The 18,299-nt window shown below is 50.4% G+C and overlaps 1 protein-coding gene across 1 annotated transcript; it reads right to left on the bottom strand.

Annotated features, from left to right (window-relative positions):
• Nucleotides 1–2,757: 2,757 nt before the first annotated feature.
• On the bottom strand, nt 2,758–9,971 carry NAPSA (napsin A aspartic peptidase). The gene is made up of 9 exons (XM_055411451.2): nt 9,691–9,971; nt 7,140–7,281; nt 6,901–7,024; nt 6,574–6,692; nt 6,032–6,231; nt 4,343–4,465; nt 3,991–4,135; nt 3,234–3,332; nt 2,758–3,047 (listed from the first exon to the last, which is right to left on the bottom strand). Exons 1-9 carry the CDS (start codon nt 9,771–9,773, stop codon nt 2,856–2,858), a joined length of 1,227 nt encoding a protein of 408 aa, XP_055267426.2. The 5' UTR covers nt 9,774–9,971; the 3' UTR covers nt 2,758–2,855.
• Nucleotides 9,972–18,299: the final 8,328 nt, after the last annotated feature.

Genomic DNA, 18,299 nt, shown 5'->3' with positions numbered 1-18,299 from the left:
TCTGCCCTTACTCCTTTGAAACTCTGGCCCCTTCGTTCTAAGTCTCTGCGCTCCCTCTGGGTCTCTGTCCCCATCCTCTGAGTCTTACCTCTCTGCTCTCTGAACCTCAGTCTCCTCTCCCCCATGGCGGGGTCTCCCACCCTTAATGTCTTTCTCTTGGCCCCTACCTTTTTCTCTGATTTCTCTCTCTCTGGCCTCGTTCTCCTCTCTTGGGTTCCTGAACCCTTCTTTCTGGGTCTCTTTTCCCTCCTGTGTCTGTCCTTCCTCTTTGTGTTTCTGTCCTTAATACTCCCCTCCCGCCAGGGTCTCCCCCGCTCTCCCCGCAGCTCTTGTTCTCTGACCACCTCCTTCCCTGTGGCTTTTCCCCCTCCTTCGTCTCTTTCGCCCCTCTGTCACTGCCTTCTCTCTGTCCTCTCTCTCTTTCCCTCCCTTGGGTCTCTACCCCCTCCCACCCGTGCTTCTTTGACCCCTTTCTGAATCTGTCCCCCTTTTTCTGGGTCTCTGTCCCCACTTCTTTGGGGCTCTGTCCTGCTGTCCTTTGGCCTCTGTCCCTCTCCTGGATCTCTGTCCCTCTCTCTCCGGCTCCCACTGCATCACCCTCTCTAACCCTCATCCTGGCCAGGACTCGAGGCTGCGTCACTGCAGAGTTGCAGAAGTGGGGCCCATCCTGCGGACCTCAGAGGTAGCTTCCTTCGACTCCCCCACCCCCAGACCTAGGATCCCCCACTTCCCCCTGACCCAGTGTTCTCGGGCAGTCCTCAAACTCCCATGGGACCCGGGAGGACATCGGGTCTCTGATCCAAATTCTGGTGTATCCCTAGGCAGAAGCTGTGAATCCTGAGGTGAAGGAATGTGCTTGGGTTGAGTGAGGCTTTGGGGGCAGGTAGCAGTACTTTTGCCTGGGAAATCCCATGGACAGAGGAGCCTGGTAGGCTACAGTCCATAGGGTCGCTAAGAGTTGGACAGGACTGAGCGACTTCACTTTCACTTTTCACTTTCATGCATTGGAGAAGGAAATGGCAACCCACTCCAGTGTTCTTGCCTGGAGAATCCCAGGGATGGAGGAGCCTGGTGGGCTGCCGTCTATGGGGTCGCACAGAGTCGGACACGACTGACCCGACTTAGCAGCAGCAGCAGCAGCAGGGGTGGGGATGGATGCTAGGACAGGGGCTGAGTGGGCATTAGGGGCTGGGAGTAAGTGCTGGGGTAAGGACCTAAGTCAAGTATCTCCCCTTATACCCTCCCCCCACCCCACCCCAACTCTATACTTTTCTGCATTTGACAGCAGCCAGGCACTGGATCAAGTTACCAAATCAGCGTTTTTGCAGAGGTCAGAAGGTGTGGAAGAAGGTGCCCGGGCAGAAGGGAGGGGAGGAGGAAGAAGCGAGGAGGCTGAAATAGGGGAGAATATGGAATGAGATTTGGGATTAGAGACCATGGTATGAGAGGAAGAGGTTCGGGCAAAGATGATCCAGATTCCATCAGGCCCTGGGAAACGCGGATGCCCTCACTTCCATATGGCCCTCTCCAGGCCCCAGCGGGGTATGAGGGGGGATTTATGAACCTGGATTCTCCATCCATACGGAAGGCTTCTGACGACATAACGAGGGCTTGGGTTATGGGACACCAGCTTGGCAAACAGACCAGAGGGAAGTGGACTCGATTTTTGGCGACAGACACAAGGGGAGGGGAGGTCAATGTCTGTTCATGTCTTCAGACCCTTTCCCCACTCCTCCTCCTTCCCAATCTATCCTTTCTCAGGCCTTCAAGACACAAAATTCCTGAAAGCCCCAAACTCTCACCCTTATCATCCTTGGCGCCCCTTCCTAACTCTCCCTCTCTCATTCCCCAAAGCCCTGGAATTGTTTCTGACTTCCAAGACCCCTTCCTTGTTCCTCCGCCCACATTCCTACCAGATCCAAATCCAGGACGGACAGTCTCCCCCGGGCACTAAAGCTGAAAATGTGGGAACTCTCTGCCTCGGATCCTTGATCCCTCCAAGAGACCCTCCGAGTACCTCTCCGCTGTAATCTTTGAGTCCCCGTCTCCCTTGTCTCCCGCCTTCAAAACTGGGAGTTGGGCTCTCTTACCACCCCCGGACCCTGAGCCTTCTCCCCCCACCCCTCCTCCGTACTCACCCCAAGTCGAGGCGGGGCGGGGATGGGGGAATCCGGGGCTGGCGATGGGGGGAGGGGTGACCCAACCCCGGCCGCTCTGGGCAGCTAGAGGCTGCCGGGGGCGGGGGGAGGAGTGACATCATCGCCGGAGGAGGGGCGGCTCAGCTCCCCCACCCACCGGGGGCTTCAAGCCCCGCCTTTATGGCGTACCCAGGGGTCCCGAAATCCCAAAGATCGAGAGGAGGAACAGGAGATAAAGTGTGCGGGAATGGTATGCCCTCCCCTTAGAACAAAGGGTGGGAAACCCTTTACGGTTTCAGACACCCCCCCACTGCCACCTGTCGCTGCGGTCGCAACCTGTCGCCTCCTACGCGTGTTGTGGCTACGCCCGCCCACGTCAGAGCGTGAACACCGCTCAGACTACAACGTCCGTGATGCTCTGCGGCGTCGGGTGCCTTTGAGGAGAGGCAGTGTAGGCGAGGGGCTTCATGGGCTTCGTAGTACAAGGTCCTCCCACCGGTGTGATCTGGGAGAAAAGGAGCAATACCTTTCTGTCTCAACTCCAGAGAGCCGGACACTAACTTTTTTCGCCCCCTAAAATCTCCCCTTAAAAAAAAAGAAAGGAAGCGACCTCGATAAGTTTGATGTAAATAGTAAATCTTTTTTTACTATCAGGGAGTGCGCATGCGCCTAACCAGGGCCTCAAGCGAAGGACTGCGCCTGCGCAAGCTCGCCCCTTCACTGTCTTGTTCCGCGAGGTCTAGCGCGGGCCAGCCCCACGTGGGCGCCGCTTTTCTGGTCGCCACGGTCAAAGACGGCCACGTAGCTACCCAAGAAGACATCACCGAGGATCCAGAGAGGCCCTGAGGGCGGAGGCACGTCCAGAGCCATGAAGCCGGACAAACAGACACTGAAGCCACTCCGAGTAATCTACAAGGCGATAAGACCAGTCATAGGTGTCACGCTCACCGGCCTGCCATTCTCCTAGGAGCCAGAGCTTCGCCCTGCCCACCACTAGATATGTTTCTGTGCCGCATGCTTGGACCTAGTGACGTCTCACTCCCAGCCCCACCCTTCCAAACGCGCCATTCTGACGTCATTGTGACGGCCACCTACCTGGATGATGTAGTCCTGGGCCGTGAGGTTAAACCAGACCCCCCCAAGAAGGAAGGAGACTGGGGGGAGCGTTGGGATTTTTGAGCACTCGATGTAGTACTGAGGAAAAAGAGGAACAAGTCCGAGATGAGGGATTCCTTCTCGGCTCAATTTTTTTCTGTGGCTCCCCAGTGCAGCAGGGTCATATCTATTTTGGGCAACTAGGTGTTAAAGACCTTGTGTGGTCAAGATCTCCTGTCTTCTGTAGCCTTACTGGCTCTTCCTCACTCCTGTATAATTGTTGCCACTTGGGAGTTGGTGATGGACAGGGAGGCCTGGCGTGCTGTGATTCATGGGGTCGCAAAGAGTCGGACACGACTGAGCGACTGAACTGAACTGACTGAATTGATCATAGGCTCCCATTTGATCAGGTCCTCTTTAATTGAAAATCAAAAGCTGGTGGCCCGCGGGCCATATTGGCCCCGCAGGTATATGTAACTAGTTTTATACTCACTGTGTTCACTCACTGTCATCCAGTAAGCCTGGATCACCATCCTCTCCTATGCACTGTGACACTCAGGATAGACTCTAGGGAGGTGTCTTTGCTTCCTCCCACTAGCCCTCCAACCTCTCACTCACAAGGTCCAGTGCTTTCTGCCCTGGGATGTCATCCTGCCCATCTGATTCCTACCCTCAGGCCATAGCATCCTGTACAGTGACCACTGTTAAATCCCTGTGAGTCTCCCCAGCCCGTGTGCAGCGGACACCAGTTCCTCACCTCCCCCATCAGCAGGGGGACCGCCCCAATGGCTTTCTGCAGGGCTCGGATCTCCTCAGTGGGTCCAGTGATGAGAGACGTGCCTGTGTCCAGAATGGCAGCACAGCCCTGGGCACAGAGAGTCAGCCCTGTGCCCACCTGAACACTGTGAGGCAGAAGGGGGCAGTCATTAGAGCCGGCATCCTAGGAGGCAAGACCCCCAGCCCTCTCCTCCCTCAGACCTAGGAGTCCAGGCCCACAGCCCCTTCTCCATCAGACCCAGGAATCTGGATCCCCAACTCCCTTTTCCCCAGGACACTGGAGTTTAGGCTCTAGCCCACTCCTCCCAGATCTAGAAGGCCAGGTTCCTCACCGCTCCATGTGGATCTGCCAAAAAGCAGGGATCGTGACTGGCACAAAGGTGAGGGGTGGGATGTAGTGTGCTGGGTCTGAGCCACCCAGGACCAGCTCTCCTCCTTCAGCTGCCTCAGGGTTCCTGCAGAGGCAGACAGTTGTAGGTGTCATGGGAATTTCTCCTGTCAGCACCAGGAATGGCCAAGGGAGGGACTTCCTGCCAAAGGGGTCGTGTCTGGGTTCTAGGTGGGATAGTGGGATGCAGGCAGGACCTCAATGTGGGGACTAGAAGCAAGACAAGAAGTGAAGAGAAATGGGGATTTTCTTGGGAGAGGTTAGGATTTCAGGGTCTTGGGGGGCTTTTTGAAGTGGGCATAGGACTTCTTGATTTGCCCATAGAAAGTAGGACTTTGGGGGGAGTAGAGCATTGAGATTTCTGAATTGGCTCTGGGTGGCATGATTGGGAGGAGTGAGGCACCCCAGGTGGATGATGAGGCTTTCTGAATTGCATGTCTAGACATTCAGTGGAATTAGACTTCAGCTGGCTGAGAGTGATGGGAACAGGGGTTGGGGGTGGGGACTTCCCAGAAGTGTGGAAGGACAGGATCTACTAAGTGTTAGGTGGACGAATTCCCTGACAGTCCAGTGGTTAGGACTCCGCGAATCCCCTGCAAGTGTCACCAGTTCGATCCCTCGTCAAGGAACTATGCTGACCGGGCAAAAAGAAGAAAAGTGGATGGGACTTCCTGGGTTGGACATACAGATAACTAAAAGACATAAAATTTCCTCCCTGCAGACTTCCTGAATGACAGCTGGGGCTTCTTGAGTGTAAGGTTTAAGCTTCCTAAAAGGTAGGTGGGACTTCTTAGGTTAAAAGTGTTAGGGGAAGCACACTGATTGAAACCGCCCAACCTGGCCAGGCACCATAGTAACCATTTGCATGAGTTGTTTTATGACAGGAGATCCTGATAAGGAATACGGAACTAATAAGCCACCACCAACCGGAAGAGTTTGGGAAAGGTGGAAAGGAGACACCGGGTGTCCGTCCACTTCTCAGAATCCCTCTCACTAGCATCCATCTTGGATGAGCGATGCGTGTGCCACCAGGAAAGACTCTGAATTAGAATGATTTACCAAAGGCCACCCGGAAACTAATCCCATCACCATAAAACCGGAGACTGCGAGTCACGGCAGAGCTGTTCTCCTGGGTTCCCTTACCCTACTGCTGTCCACCCGGGTGCCCTTTCCCAATAAAATCTCTTGCTTTGTCGGCACATGTCTCCTCAGACAATTCTTCTCCGAGTGTTAGACAAGAGCCCAATTTCAGGCCCTGGAAGGGGTCCCCTTTTCCTGCAACAAAAGGGGCAATTCCTAACTTCTGATGTGTTTCCCAAATGGAATTGGGATTTCTTTATGCTGAAGATGGGGTTCTTAAATTCAGTATTTGATGGGGTAGGGCATGGAATTTCCTGGTTTGTGTTTTGAAACGTGGAACATTTTAAATGATGGTGAGTTTCCTTAATAGGTCTCAAGGTGTTGCTTAGCGAATGGAACTTCTGAATAGGGTTCAGGTGTTTCTCCTATTGGGACAGTGACTTGCTGAATGGAGGGCGGGACTTCCTTTATTGAGCAAGGGACTTCCTGAAGGAGGGCAGAACTTCCTTCTTGGGACTAGAACTTAAGCAGAAGGTAGACCCTCACCCGTTACCTGTTGAGGTAGAAGGAGAAGACAGGCTTATCCAGTAGGCCCTGGTCCACCAGTCTGTCCAGCGGGGGCCGAACTCCTCCCACGGCCAGAACGGGGAAACCGAGGCCCAGTATCCCATCAAAGTGGGCAAAAGTGAAGACCAGGCTGGGCTCCCACAGAGCCTCCCCAAAAGTCACCGTTTCACCTGTGATTCCCCCAATCTGGGGTAGATTCAAAAGGAGTGAGTTACTTCCAGGAGGATGTTACCTACATAATTCTGAGGTCTCCCAAACCAAGGCATGAATCCCAGATCGAGTCCTCAAAACCCCCTGGAGCTGTGAACACCTCCAACTGCCTAGGAAGCTTTGCCTGGCAAAGGCCCACCCCTGCCTAGGGGGCCCCGCCCCACGCCCCTTCCTCCAGGAAGCCCCGCCTCCCACTTCCGAAGCCGCGTCTGCCTGTTTACCCAGGAGGACCCGCCTCTCCAAACCCCTCCCTAAGCCAGGTAATGTTAGAAATGGGCTGCTTCTAGGCTCCCGCCGTCCGGGAACAAGGTCACGCACAGTCAGCTTGTCCTCACTCAGGATGCCAGCTAGGCGCCCGGTTCCATATTGAATGGCAAACTTGGTCCCATTGGACCGGAAGGAGCTGGAGGCTTTGGGGTTGAAGCGGTGGTGGAGCCCTAGGTTAGAGGGTCAGGGAGACGTCACTGGGGAAGAGAGGTCTTCCCGGTGCCTCCTGCCCCTCTGGCCAACTCACCTGTGAGGGTGTGTCGGGAGAGAACAGGTCTTCAAAAACCCTGGGAAGACCAGGCCCCGCCCCCTTCTCCAGGCCCCGCCCCCTTCTCCCTTTACCGGAGTTCAACCTTAATTTCCCCTATGAAAGCTCACAGCAGGGTAGACTGAAGAAGTGGCATCTCACAGATGGAACCCAGAGGTTGGAGGAGCCAGTGTCAAAGACGACAGAGAAGTTTTGTGGGGGGGTCCCCAGCCCAATTTCCCCATAATACTGGGCCTGATGGCAAAACAGGAGAGATTGTGGATGAAGAGCTTGACTTGAGGGCAGGAAGGGTGGGGTGGGGGCTGGGGGAGGTGGGGGTGTTGGCAGCCTATGTAGGGCTGTGACTTACGTTCATGTAATTGGAGAGAGGCACAAAGAAGGTCTTCTTCCCAGGGGGTGGAGCCCCCAACCTGGGGGGCTCCGCTAGCTTCTCCCATACCCTCAGTGGGTTCAGGGCCTTGAATCCAGTGTTGACTCTTCGAAGTGGGATCCTGTGGGGGAAGAGATGCCAACAGTTAAGGAGCTACCCTTTCTAGAGATCCGCCATAAGAGACTTCCCCAAAGAGAATATGATGACAATGTGAACATTTCCATGGTCCTGGAGTAATGGTCACCACCCCCGTTCAGTTCAGTCACTCAGTCACATCCAACCTTTTGCAACTCCATGGACTGCAGTACACCAGGCTTCCCTGTCCATCACCAACTCCTGGAGCTTGCTCAAACTCATGTCCATCGAGTCGGTGATGCCTTCCAACCATCTCATCCTCTGTCGTCCCCTTCTCCTCCAGACTTCAATCTTTCCCAGTATCAGGGTCACTGCCAGGAGCCCTACAAAAGCGACCTTCCAGAAAGCCCCCACCAAACACCTACCAAACCACAATGACAGATTTCCCCTGAAGACTCTTCCAAGAGCAAACCATCCCAAACAGACTCTCCCCAGAACGTTCAATGAAAGACATTCCAAGTAATGTAAAATAAGCCATTCCAGAATGGATGTACAGGAAGTTCTCCCAAGATTCTAACATAATCGGGGCGGGGTGGGGGGATGGATTGAGAGTTTGGGATTAGCAGATGCAAGCTGTCAATACTTTTAAATATTTTATTTATTTATTTATTTGGCTGTGTCAGGTGTTGCTACACACGGGATAGTGGCCATCGTTGCAGCATGTGACATCTTTTCATTGCTTCAGGCAAATTCTTAGTTGTAGCATGGGGGATCTAGTTCCCTGACCAGAGATCAAACCTGTGCCCCCTGCATTGGGAGCCTGGAGCCTTAGCCATTGGATCACCAGGAAAGTCCCGGAAACTATCAATATCATATATAGAGAATGAGTAAACTGTCTAAGTTCCTACTGTATAACACAGGGAACTATAGTCAATATCATGTAATAAATCATAATGGAAAAGAATATGAAAAAGAATATATATAGGACTTCCCTGGTGGCACAGTGGATAGGAATCTGCCAGCCAGTGCAGGGGACATGGGTTCCATCCCTGGTCCAGGAAGATTCCACGCACCACAATACACCTAAGCCCATGCACCACAACTACCGAAGCCCACATGCCTAGAGCCCGTGCTCCCCTACAAGAGAAGTCACTGCAACGAGAAGCCCTCACACCACAACGAAGAGTAGCCCCCGCTCATCGCAACTGGAGAAAACCTGTGCAAAGCAACAGAGTCCCAGCACAGCCAGTGATTGAGACTCTGAGCTTCCACTGCAAGGGGCACGGGTTCGATCCCTGGTCAGGGAACTAAGATCCCACATGTCTCAACTGAGAGTTACTGTGCCACAACTGACAGACCCCACATGTCGCAGAGAGGATCTTGTATGCCACAACCGAGACCTGGTGCAGCCAAATAAATACATATTCAAAAGCGGAACTGGAGACGGCAATGGCACCCACTCCAGTGCTCTTGCCTGGAAAATCCCAGGGACGGGGGAGCCTGGTGGGCTGCTGTCTATGGGGTCGCACAACTGAAGCGACTTAGCAGCAGCAACAGCAAAAGTGAAATAAATTTTAGAACTGCTACTTTCTGATTGAGTAGGTGTCTAGGACGGAGCCCAAAGATTTGCATTTCTACCAGGTTCCTGGCTCCTGCTCATGCCAGTGTTGTTGGTCCTGAGTCAACACTCAGAGAATCACATCTCTTTGCATTGACCAGAGAAGTGGCCATGATAAATTAGGTTGAAAAAGTAGGTTAGCAAACATCATGTGCAGTAATCTTTTTGTACCTCCTTGTAGTTTCTCCTTGGGGCTCTGCTCTCCACAACACCAACCCCCACCACCACCCATAATTCAATCTTTGAGAGGCTTAAGAATGTGAAGTGGGGATAGAATGTTTCCTGGAAGTGTAGACCCCCTCTTGCCATTAAGAGTTCCAGAAAGTGGAGAGAAGAGAGGAGAGGAAGGGAAAGACTGGGGCAGGCATCAGAGGCGGGGGGAGGTCATAGGGGTCCCTAAAACGGGACTTCTTGAGACCTCAACAATTTAGAAGATGCAAAACTGGGGGAGTCTCCATTTAAATGTCACAGACCTGTCTCTCCAAGTTTTGTTGGAAGAGGTCTGGAGATTTTAGTATCTAGAGATTTCAGTATCAGATGATCACAGCTCAGAGTGGAACCAGCAGAGTCCTTCCAAAAATGTGTACTTCGGGATGGGCCCCAACCCAGGGCCTCAGGGTGGAGGACCCTGGACTGAAAGGGCTTGGGTCTCAGGAGAGATCAGGAAGGACCCTTCATTGGGTGAGAGCCCAATTCAGAGACCCAGGAACCGAAAAGATAGGAGTCATGGATGCTGGGGTGCCAGGTTTGGGAGTCCCTGAACTGGGGAGCCCTGGACTTGAGGGCAAGAGGGAGAGAGTCTGTCCTGGGTTTGAGGGTGATGGGGGTCCCCAGTACCGGATCAGTGTGGCCCCGGCGGGCTGCAGGGTCAGGAATGGTGGCAGCAGCAGCAGCAGCAGCGGCAGCGGTGGCAGAGACATCTCCGGGGACCTATGTGGGCCCAGACGTCCTGCAGCTCTGTTTTCGCAGCGGAGACTCCGCCCTGTTCACTGCCCACTCCACTAAGACATGGAGTTTCTTGATGGGTGATGTGGGGATAACGGGTGGGACTTTTGAAGGGATGTGCAGGATATTTTTGTAGGGTCTCCGGAAGTATTATCCTGTGTTACTGGCGTGCCTCACTCCCAGAGTCAGTGGTGGTGGAGGGTCTTCTGTGCCCCGCCCCCTCCATTCTTTAGATATTGTCTCTTTTACTTAAACTTTCACTTCATTTTTTTTCTGAGACTCATTAACCACAAGGGTTTTCTTGGGCCACCAAAGGCATGGGCAGGGTGTTTGTGAAGGGTCTGGGGGAGGGTGAGAGAATCAGACTGCCAGAAGATCAAGAACTCTGCTTCTTCTTTTTTTGGTAAGGTTTTCTTGGTGTAGACTGCTTTTAAAGTCTTTGTTAAATTTGTTGCAATATTGCTTCTGTTTTCTTTTCTTTTGGTCATGAGGCATGTGGGACCTTGACTTCTGACCAGGGACCAGACCTGCACCCCCTGCCCTGGAAGGGAAGGGAAGGACTTCCAGGGAAGGGAAGTCCGAGGACCCACTTATTGTCTTATCTGGAAAATAATGAAACACACACACAAATAAAAACAGTTCATAGTCCCATTGTTGTGCTGTGCTTGGTCGCTCAGTCATATCTGACTGTTTGCAACCCCATGGACTGTAGCCTGCCAGGCTCCTCTTTCCATGGGATTCTCCAGACAAGAATACTAGAGTGGGTTGCCATGCCCTTCTCCAGGGGATCTTCCTAACACAGGGATCAAACCCAGGTCTCCTGCACTGCAGGCAGATTCTTTACCATCTGAGCCACCAGGGAGCATAAAAATAATTCACAGTGTCTGTGTCTGCCCCCTTTCCCTAATTAAATATTGAGGAGCATCCAAAAATCCAACTGAAAAGTGCCCTAGATTTCTAGAGACCGCCCTCAGAGTTTCTGATTCCAAAGGCCCAAGATACAGCCCAAGAATCTGTCAGAAAAAAAAAAGAATTCATTTACATTATTACAACTGTGTTAATGGTATTTCCATTTACCAGGATTGATTAGAACTAGAGAAAAGCAAACTTAGGAGGGTGTACTTGTTAGTTAATGCTGTGTAATAAATCACTCCAAAACTGAGTGGTTTAAGATAGAAACAGCACTGTTTACAATGGCCAGGACACAGAAGCAAGCTAAATGTCCATCTACGGGAGACTGATATATGATGTGGTCCGTATATACACTGGCGTATTACTCAGCCATGAAAAACGATGATAACGCCACGTGCAGCAACATGGATGGACCTAGGGAGAGTCATCCTGAGTTAAGTAAGTCAGACAGAGAAGGTGAAGTATCTACGACATCCCTGATGTGCGAAATCTAAAATAGAAATGACACAAATGAACTTACACATGAAACAGAAAGAGGCTCACAGACTTAGAAAAGAAACTGATGATTCCTGGGGGGGAGTGCAGTCAGAGAGTTTGGGAAGGTCATGTACACACTGCTATACTCAAAAAGGATGATCAACAAGGACCTACTATAAAGCACGTGGAACTCTACTCAATGCTATGTGCCAGCCTGGATGGGAGGGGATTTGGGGGACAATAAATACATGTATGTATATGGCTGCATCCCTTCACCGTCCACTTGAAACTATCACAACAATGTTGATTGGCTATACCCCAGTACAAAATTAAAAGTTGAACATTTGGAAAAAAAAGAAATAATCATTTATTATTTTTTTATGAGCTTTCTGGGTTTGAAATTGGAAAGCAGCTTGACTATGCAGTTCTGGTTTGTGGGGTTGCAGGAAGATGTCAGTTGAGGCGGCCATCATCAGAAAGCTTCAGTAAGACCAGAAGATCTGCTTTCAAAATCTTGTTGGGACTCCATCTCTGGACTTTGGGTTTCCTTTAGGGTGTTGTAGCTTAGCTGGATGCTGGAGGAAAGGGATTGTCAAGGGTGAAGTTACAAAGAGGGAGGGCCTAGGACCACCGAGTTTCAGGAAGCATTCTCAACAGCACCATGAGGAAGTGGGGGCATTCAGTGAAGAGGAATCCTGAAGGAGCAGAGGCTCAAGTGTTGCACAAATAATGGTGCAAGAGAGAGAAGGAAACACTGCAAGAGGGAAATGTTTGAGTAGGGAGACGAGAGGAGGTGCAGTGCCGAAGTGGAGCGCTTGGCCTCTTACAGATTGTCCAAACACGCTCACGGGAGGGGCAGGAGTGCACCTCTGCAAGTGAGCTGGTAGTGTCCCTGGGGCCAGCCTAAGGAAGTATCTCTCCAATTGCTTCTATTTTTTTCAGCAAAAGAAGAAGTGAGAATGAAGAGCGGGGAGAACGGCTGGAGGTTTAGAGAGAAGAGATGAGAAAATTATTTCTTAGTGGCAGCCTTGCAGCTTGGTTCTGAGTATTTGCAGCCATACATCTGAAATGTGTTCCCTCCCCAGTTCAGCTGGGTGGGAGCAGGTGCAGAGAAGGCAGGGGGTTCATTTTAACCAGGGTTGGGGTTTTGCTGGGCAAATATGACTGAGGGAGAAAAAGGAAGGGAGATCATGTCATTTGTGCAAGGGCCTGATTATGGTGGTTGACCACAGAATCTATACAGTCTAAGGAAGGAAGGACACGGGAGGAGATGAGAGAAATGGGGGGAAAAAGGTGGGATCTAAGAATCAGAGGTACCAATGGCATTCCTGAATTGAAAGACCTCATATGATTTGCCACTAGTCCCTGCCTGACAACAACCTCAGACATGCAAACGATACCACTCTAATGCCAGAAAGCAAAGAGGAACTAGAGAGCCTCTTGATGAGAGCGAAAGAGAAGAGTGAGAACACTGGCTTAAATCTCAACATTCAAAAAATTAATACCGTGGCATCCAGTCCCATCACTTTATGGCAAATACAAGAGGAAAAAGTGGAAACAGTGATAGATTTTCTTTTCTTGGGCTCCAGCATCACTGCAGTTGGTGACTACAGCCATGAAATTATAAGACGCACGCTTCTTGGAAGGAAAGCTATGATAAACCTAGATAGCATGTTCAAAAGTAGAGACATCACTTTGCCAACAAAGGTCCACATAGTTAAAGCTATGGTTTTTCCAGTAGTCAAGTGAGAGTTGGACCATGAAGAAGGCTAAGTGCCACACAATTGATACTTTTGAACTGTGGTGCTGGAGAAGACTCTTGAGAGTCCCTTGGACTGCAAGGAGATCCAACCAATCAGTCCTAAAGGAACTCAGTCCCGAATCTTCATTGGAAGGACTTATGCCAAAGTTGAAACTCCAATACTCTGGCCACCTGATGTGAAAAGCCTACTCACTGGAAAAGACCCTGATGCTGGGAGAGATTGAGGGCAGGAAGAGAAGAGGGAGACAGAGGATGAGATGGTTGGACGGCATTATCAACTCGATGGACATGAGTTTGAGCAAACTCCAGGAGATAGTGAAGGACAGGGAAGCCCGGCGTGCTCCAGCCCATGGGGTCACAAAGAGTCGGACACGACTGAGTGACTGAAGAACAACCGCCCTGGCATTGTCTGTTCTCACTCCCCCCTCACTCCCGGCTGTTCCTCAAACATCCTAGACATGCTCCTGCCTCAGGGCCTTTTCACGGGCTGTTCTGTCCTTGTGTTTTCCCTCCAGAAAAATCTTACTCCCTCTCTTCCTTCAAATCTTTGCTTAAATTCCACCTTCTTAGTGATGCCTACCCTCTCTACCCTATTGAATATGGAAACCATCCTCTCCCAGAATTTCCAATCTTTTTTACCCAGACCTCTTTTTCCCCCATAGCTTTTTTTTTTTTTTAAATATATACCTTTTCCTTGAAGTTTATGTATTCATTTTTGGCTGCGCTGGGTCTTTCATTGCTGTGCATGGCTTTCTCTAGTTACGGCCTAGCAGGGGCTACTCTTCATTGCACTGGGGTGGCTTCCCTTGTTGTGGAACACGGGCTCTATGCGTGCAGGCTTCAGTAGTTGTGGCATGTGTGCTTTGCTGCCCCGAGGCATGTGGAGTCTTCCCGAACCAGGGATCGAATCCACGTCCCCTGCATTGGCAGGCAGATTCTTAACCACTGGACCACAAGGGAATTTGTCCCCACAGCATTTGACATCTTCTAACATTTCATTAACTGCAATTAACACAACATAAGTAATGTTATCAGTAGTAAGCCACATGCCTCTTCAGTGCAAGGGCAGGGATCTTGGTCTATTTCCCTCGCCACTCTATCCACAGCACCAAGGACAGCACCTAGCATCTTGCAAAGACTCAATAAATGTGTTTGATGATCCACTTTGAGCACTGGTTACTCTGAGAGATTTCCCTGACACCGCAGAGTGGAGGGCCAGTTTTCTCTACAATGACTCTCACAACAAGCAGCTAGAATCCACAGTCTTGCTGCCTCGGGGTCCCCCCACCCAGATTCAGCATCTCCTATTCCCAATTCTTAGGTGGCGCTGGTGGTAAAATCCAGGATATGTAAGAGACGTGGTTTCGATCCCAGGGGACCGGGGAGATTCCCCTGGAGATGGGCCTGGAAACCCACTCCAGTATTCCTGCCTAGGGAATCTGCATGGACAGAGGAGCCTGGTGGGCTACAGTCCAGGGGTGACAAAGAGTCGGACACGACTGAAGAGACTTAGCATAGCACTGAGAAAACTCTTGAGAGTCCCTTGGAATGCACGGAGATCAAACCAGTCAATCTTAAAGGAAATCAGTCCTGAATAGTCACTGGAAGGACTGAAGCTGAAGCTGAAACTCCAGTACTTTGGCCACCTGATGGGAAGAACTGACTCCTTGGAAAGGGCTCTGATGCTGGGCAAGACTGAAAGCAGGAGGAGAAGGGGACGACAAAGGATGAGATGGCTGGACGGCATCACCGACTCGATAGACAGGAGTTTGAGTGAGCTCCGGGAGTTGGTGATGGACAGGGAAGCCTGGCGTGCTGCTGTCCTTGGGGTCGCAAAGAGTCTGACCGGACTGAGCGACTGAACTGAACTGAAAGGACTTGCCTGTAACTCCATAAATGGTCACAAGGTGGTGGTGTGGGCCTATTTTGTCAGTCAAGATTCCCTCTCCCTACCCAACACCTCAGTTTCTTTTTAAGTTCTAGTTTAAATTTTTTTCAAGCTCTAGGAATTATACTCCTAACGAGACAGGAGATAGGTGGGCTCCAGGATGAGCAAGTAGAGTTCATCGTCCGTCTGTGGACAGATGCTCCAAAACAGCAGGAGAGGAGTTTCCTTGATGGCTCAGTGGTAAAGAATCCACCCGCCAATGAAAGAGACATGGGTTTGATCCCTGATACCGGAAGATCCCACACGCCGTGGAGCAGCTAAGCCTGTGGGCCACAACTACTGAGCCTGTGCTCTGGAGCCCGAGAGCCTCAGCTACTGAGCCCGTGTCCGGCAACTACGGAAGCCTGTGTGCCATGAGCCCGTGCTCTGCAACAGAAGACGCCACCATGATAAGAAGCCTGTATTCACCGCAACTAGAGAAAGCCCGTGTGCAGTAGCAAAGGCCCAGGGCAACCAAAAGTTAATTACTAACTTAAAAAATAAACGAAAGATAGCAGTATTACATGTCAATCCCAAACTTCCAAGCTATCTCCCTCCCCTTAGCAAAGCGTTTTTAAAGGCAAGGTGAGGGAAGGCTGTCCCAGGGTGTGTGATCAGTTTGTGCACACCTCTCTGCTTGGTTGCTATTCAGGTAATCGGATAGTTAACAGTCTCAGTTATCAGTCTTGGTCTGTTAACAGGCTGCAATCATCAAGGAGTTAGTTTCTTACATGTGGTGGTGGTTTTTAACATCTGCAAAACTCAGGAAATATACATGACATACTATTCTCTGGGTATTTCAGACAGAATCTGCAGCAGAGAATATAGGGGAGGGGTCTGTCACAGGAAGTCCCCCCACAGTCCTGAACGGTTACAAACTGAGACTGAGTGACTTGCCCTAAAATTTGTGTCCATCTTCAGACCATTTCAGCCCCTGACACTTTTCTAAGAGTGAAAAGTTAAAAACAATTTCACCAGAATAAACATAGCTCACAGATAATGAGTCTTCCTGGGTGGCTCTAGTGGGAAAGAACCCGCCTGCTAATGCAGATATACTTAAGAGGTGCCAGTTTGATCCCTGGGTCTGGAAGATCCCCTGGAGAAGGAAATGGCAGCCCACTCCAGTATTCCTGCCTGGGAAATCCCATGGAGAGAGGAGCCTGGTAGGCTGCAGTCCATAGGATCGCACATAGTCAGACACGACTGAAGAGACTTAGCGTGCACACATACTGAGCTCCTCATTTGAGCCTGGCAACATTCACCACTTTTTATCGCATTTAATCATAATGACAAGTTCAGTTCAGTGGCTCAGTCGTGTCCAACACTTTGCAACCCCATGGACTGCAGCATGCCAGACTTCCCTGTCCATCACCAATTTTCTGAGCTTGCTCAAACTCATGTCCATTGAGTCGGTGATGCCATCCAACCATCTCATCCTCTTTCGTACCCTTCTCCTGCCTTCAAACTTTCCCAGCATCAGAGTCTTTTCCAGGGAGTCAGTTTTTCGCATCAGGTGGCCAAAGTATTGGAGTTTCAGCTTCAGCATCAGTCCTTCCAATGAATATTCAGGACTGATTTCCTTTAGGATGGAGTGGTTGGATCTCCTTGCAGTCCAAGGGACTCTCAAAGAGTCTTCTCCAGTACCACAGTTCAAAAGCATCAATTCTTCAGCGCTCAGCTTTCTTTATGGTCCAACTCTCACATCCATACATGACCACTGGAAAAACCATAGCCTTGACTAGATGAACCTTTGTTGGCAAAGGAATGTCTCTGCTTTTTAATATGCTTTTTAGGTTGGTCATGGCTTTTCTTCCGAGGAGCAAGTGTCTTTTAATTTCATGGCTGCAGTCTTCATCTGCAGTGATTTTGGAGCCCAAGAAAATAAAGTCTGTCACTGTTTCCATTGTTTCCCCATCTATTTGCCGCAAATTGATGGGACTGGATGCCATGATCTTCATTTTTTGAATGTTGAGTTTTAAGCCAGCTATTTCACTCTCCTCTTTCGTTTTCATCAAGAGGCTCTTCAGTTCCTCTTCACTTTCTGCCATAAGGGTGATGTCATCTACGCATCTGAGATTATTGATATTTCTCCCAGCAATCTTGATTCTAGCTTGTGCTTCATCCAGCCCAGCATTTTCCATGATATAATCTGCACATAAGTTAAGCATGCAGGTTGACAATATACAGCCGTGACATACTCCTTTCCCTGTTTGGAAACAGTCCGTTGTTCCATGTCCAGTTCTAACTGTTGCTTCTTGACCTGCGTACAGGTTTCTCAAGAGGCAGGTCAGGTGGTCTGGTATTCCCATCTCTTGAAGAATTTTCCAGTTTGTTGTGATCCACACACTCAAAGGCTTTGGTGTAATCAATAAAACAGAAGTAGATGTTTTTCTGGAATTCTCTTGCTTTTTCAATGATCCAACGAATGTTGACAATTTGATCTCTGGTTCCTCTGCCTTTTGTAAACCCAGATTCAACATCTGGAAGTTCACGGCTCACATACTGTTGAAGCCTGGCTTGGAGAATTTTGAACATTACTTTGCTAGCATGTGAGATGAGTGCAATTGTGCAGTAGTTTGAACATTCTTTGGCATTGCCTTTCTTTGGGATTGGAATGAAAACTGACCTTTCCCAGTCCTGTGGCCACTGCTGAGTTTTCCAAATTTGCTGGCATATTGAGTGCAGCACTTTCACAGCATCATCTTTCAGGATTTGAAATAGCTCAACTGGAATTCCATCACCTCCACTAACTTTGTTCGTAGTGATGCTTTCTAAGGCCCACTTGACTTCACATTCCAAGATGTCTGGCTCTCTCTAGGTGAGTGATCACGCCATCGTGATTATCTTGGTCATGAAGATCTTTTTTGTACAGTTCTTTGTAAGGTCGGACCCTGGTGGCCTTCTTGGCTTCCCCTTCCCGGTGGCTATCTTGTCTCCTTCTTCCCTTCTCCATCCCCTGCCGGAGGGAAAAAGTCCCGCCAAACCGCTGAGGAATTTCTGACGAGATCTACCCCCCCCCTTCCTGACCTCCAGAGTGACCAACCCGGTCTAGCTGACCACTCACAATCTCGCATTCCCGAGCTTTACCTTATTTCAGGCCTGTCCAGGTTATATGATGCCACTTCCTGCCCCGAAGGCATAAAAATCGCACCCTGCCTTTGTTCGGGGCAGAACCCCTCGTGGCCATTCTTGCGGTCAGTGGGTTCTGCCCGGGAGCGCACTGCCAATAAAGCCTGTTACTTTCCCTTGGTGTCTGGGTTATTTCCTTACAGCTTGAGACGCCCGTTTCCGCGACCTTACATTCTTCTGTGTATTCTTGCCACCTCTTCTTAATATCTTCTGCTTCTGTTAGACAGATAGGTATATTGATGTCTAATAACCACTTCATCTGGGGTCTGGATGCCAGGTTCCTCTAAAGAACAG

Source organism: Moschus berezovskii, chromosome 22 (genome assembly GCF_049115385.1).
Source record: "Moschus berezovskii isolate FMDL1 chromosome 22, NW_MosBer_1.0, whole genome shotgun sequence".
Lineage (NCBI taxonomy): Eukaryota > Metazoa > Chordata > Mammalia > Artiodactyla > Moschidae > Moschus > Moschus berezovskii.
The sequence above is the reverse complement of the archived record's forward strand: the minus strand, read 5'-3'. Positions and strand labels throughout refer to the sequence as shown.

Excerpts from the sequence above, each read along its gene's own strand:
- NAPSA (XM_055411451.2), bottom strand. The coding sequence starts at position 9,773 with ATGTCTCTGCCACCGCTGCCGCTGCTGCTGCTGCTGCTGCCACCATTC. Across the intron at positions 4,136-4,342 it reads TGGCAGATCCACATGGAGCG|TGTTCAGGTGGGCACAGGGC; the intron begins GTGAGGAACCTG and ends TCTGCCTCACAG. Across the intron at positions 3,333-3,990 it reads TCCCCCTGCTGATGGGGGAG|TACTACATCGAGTGCTCAAA; the intron begins GTGAGGAACTGG and ends CTTTTTCCTCAG.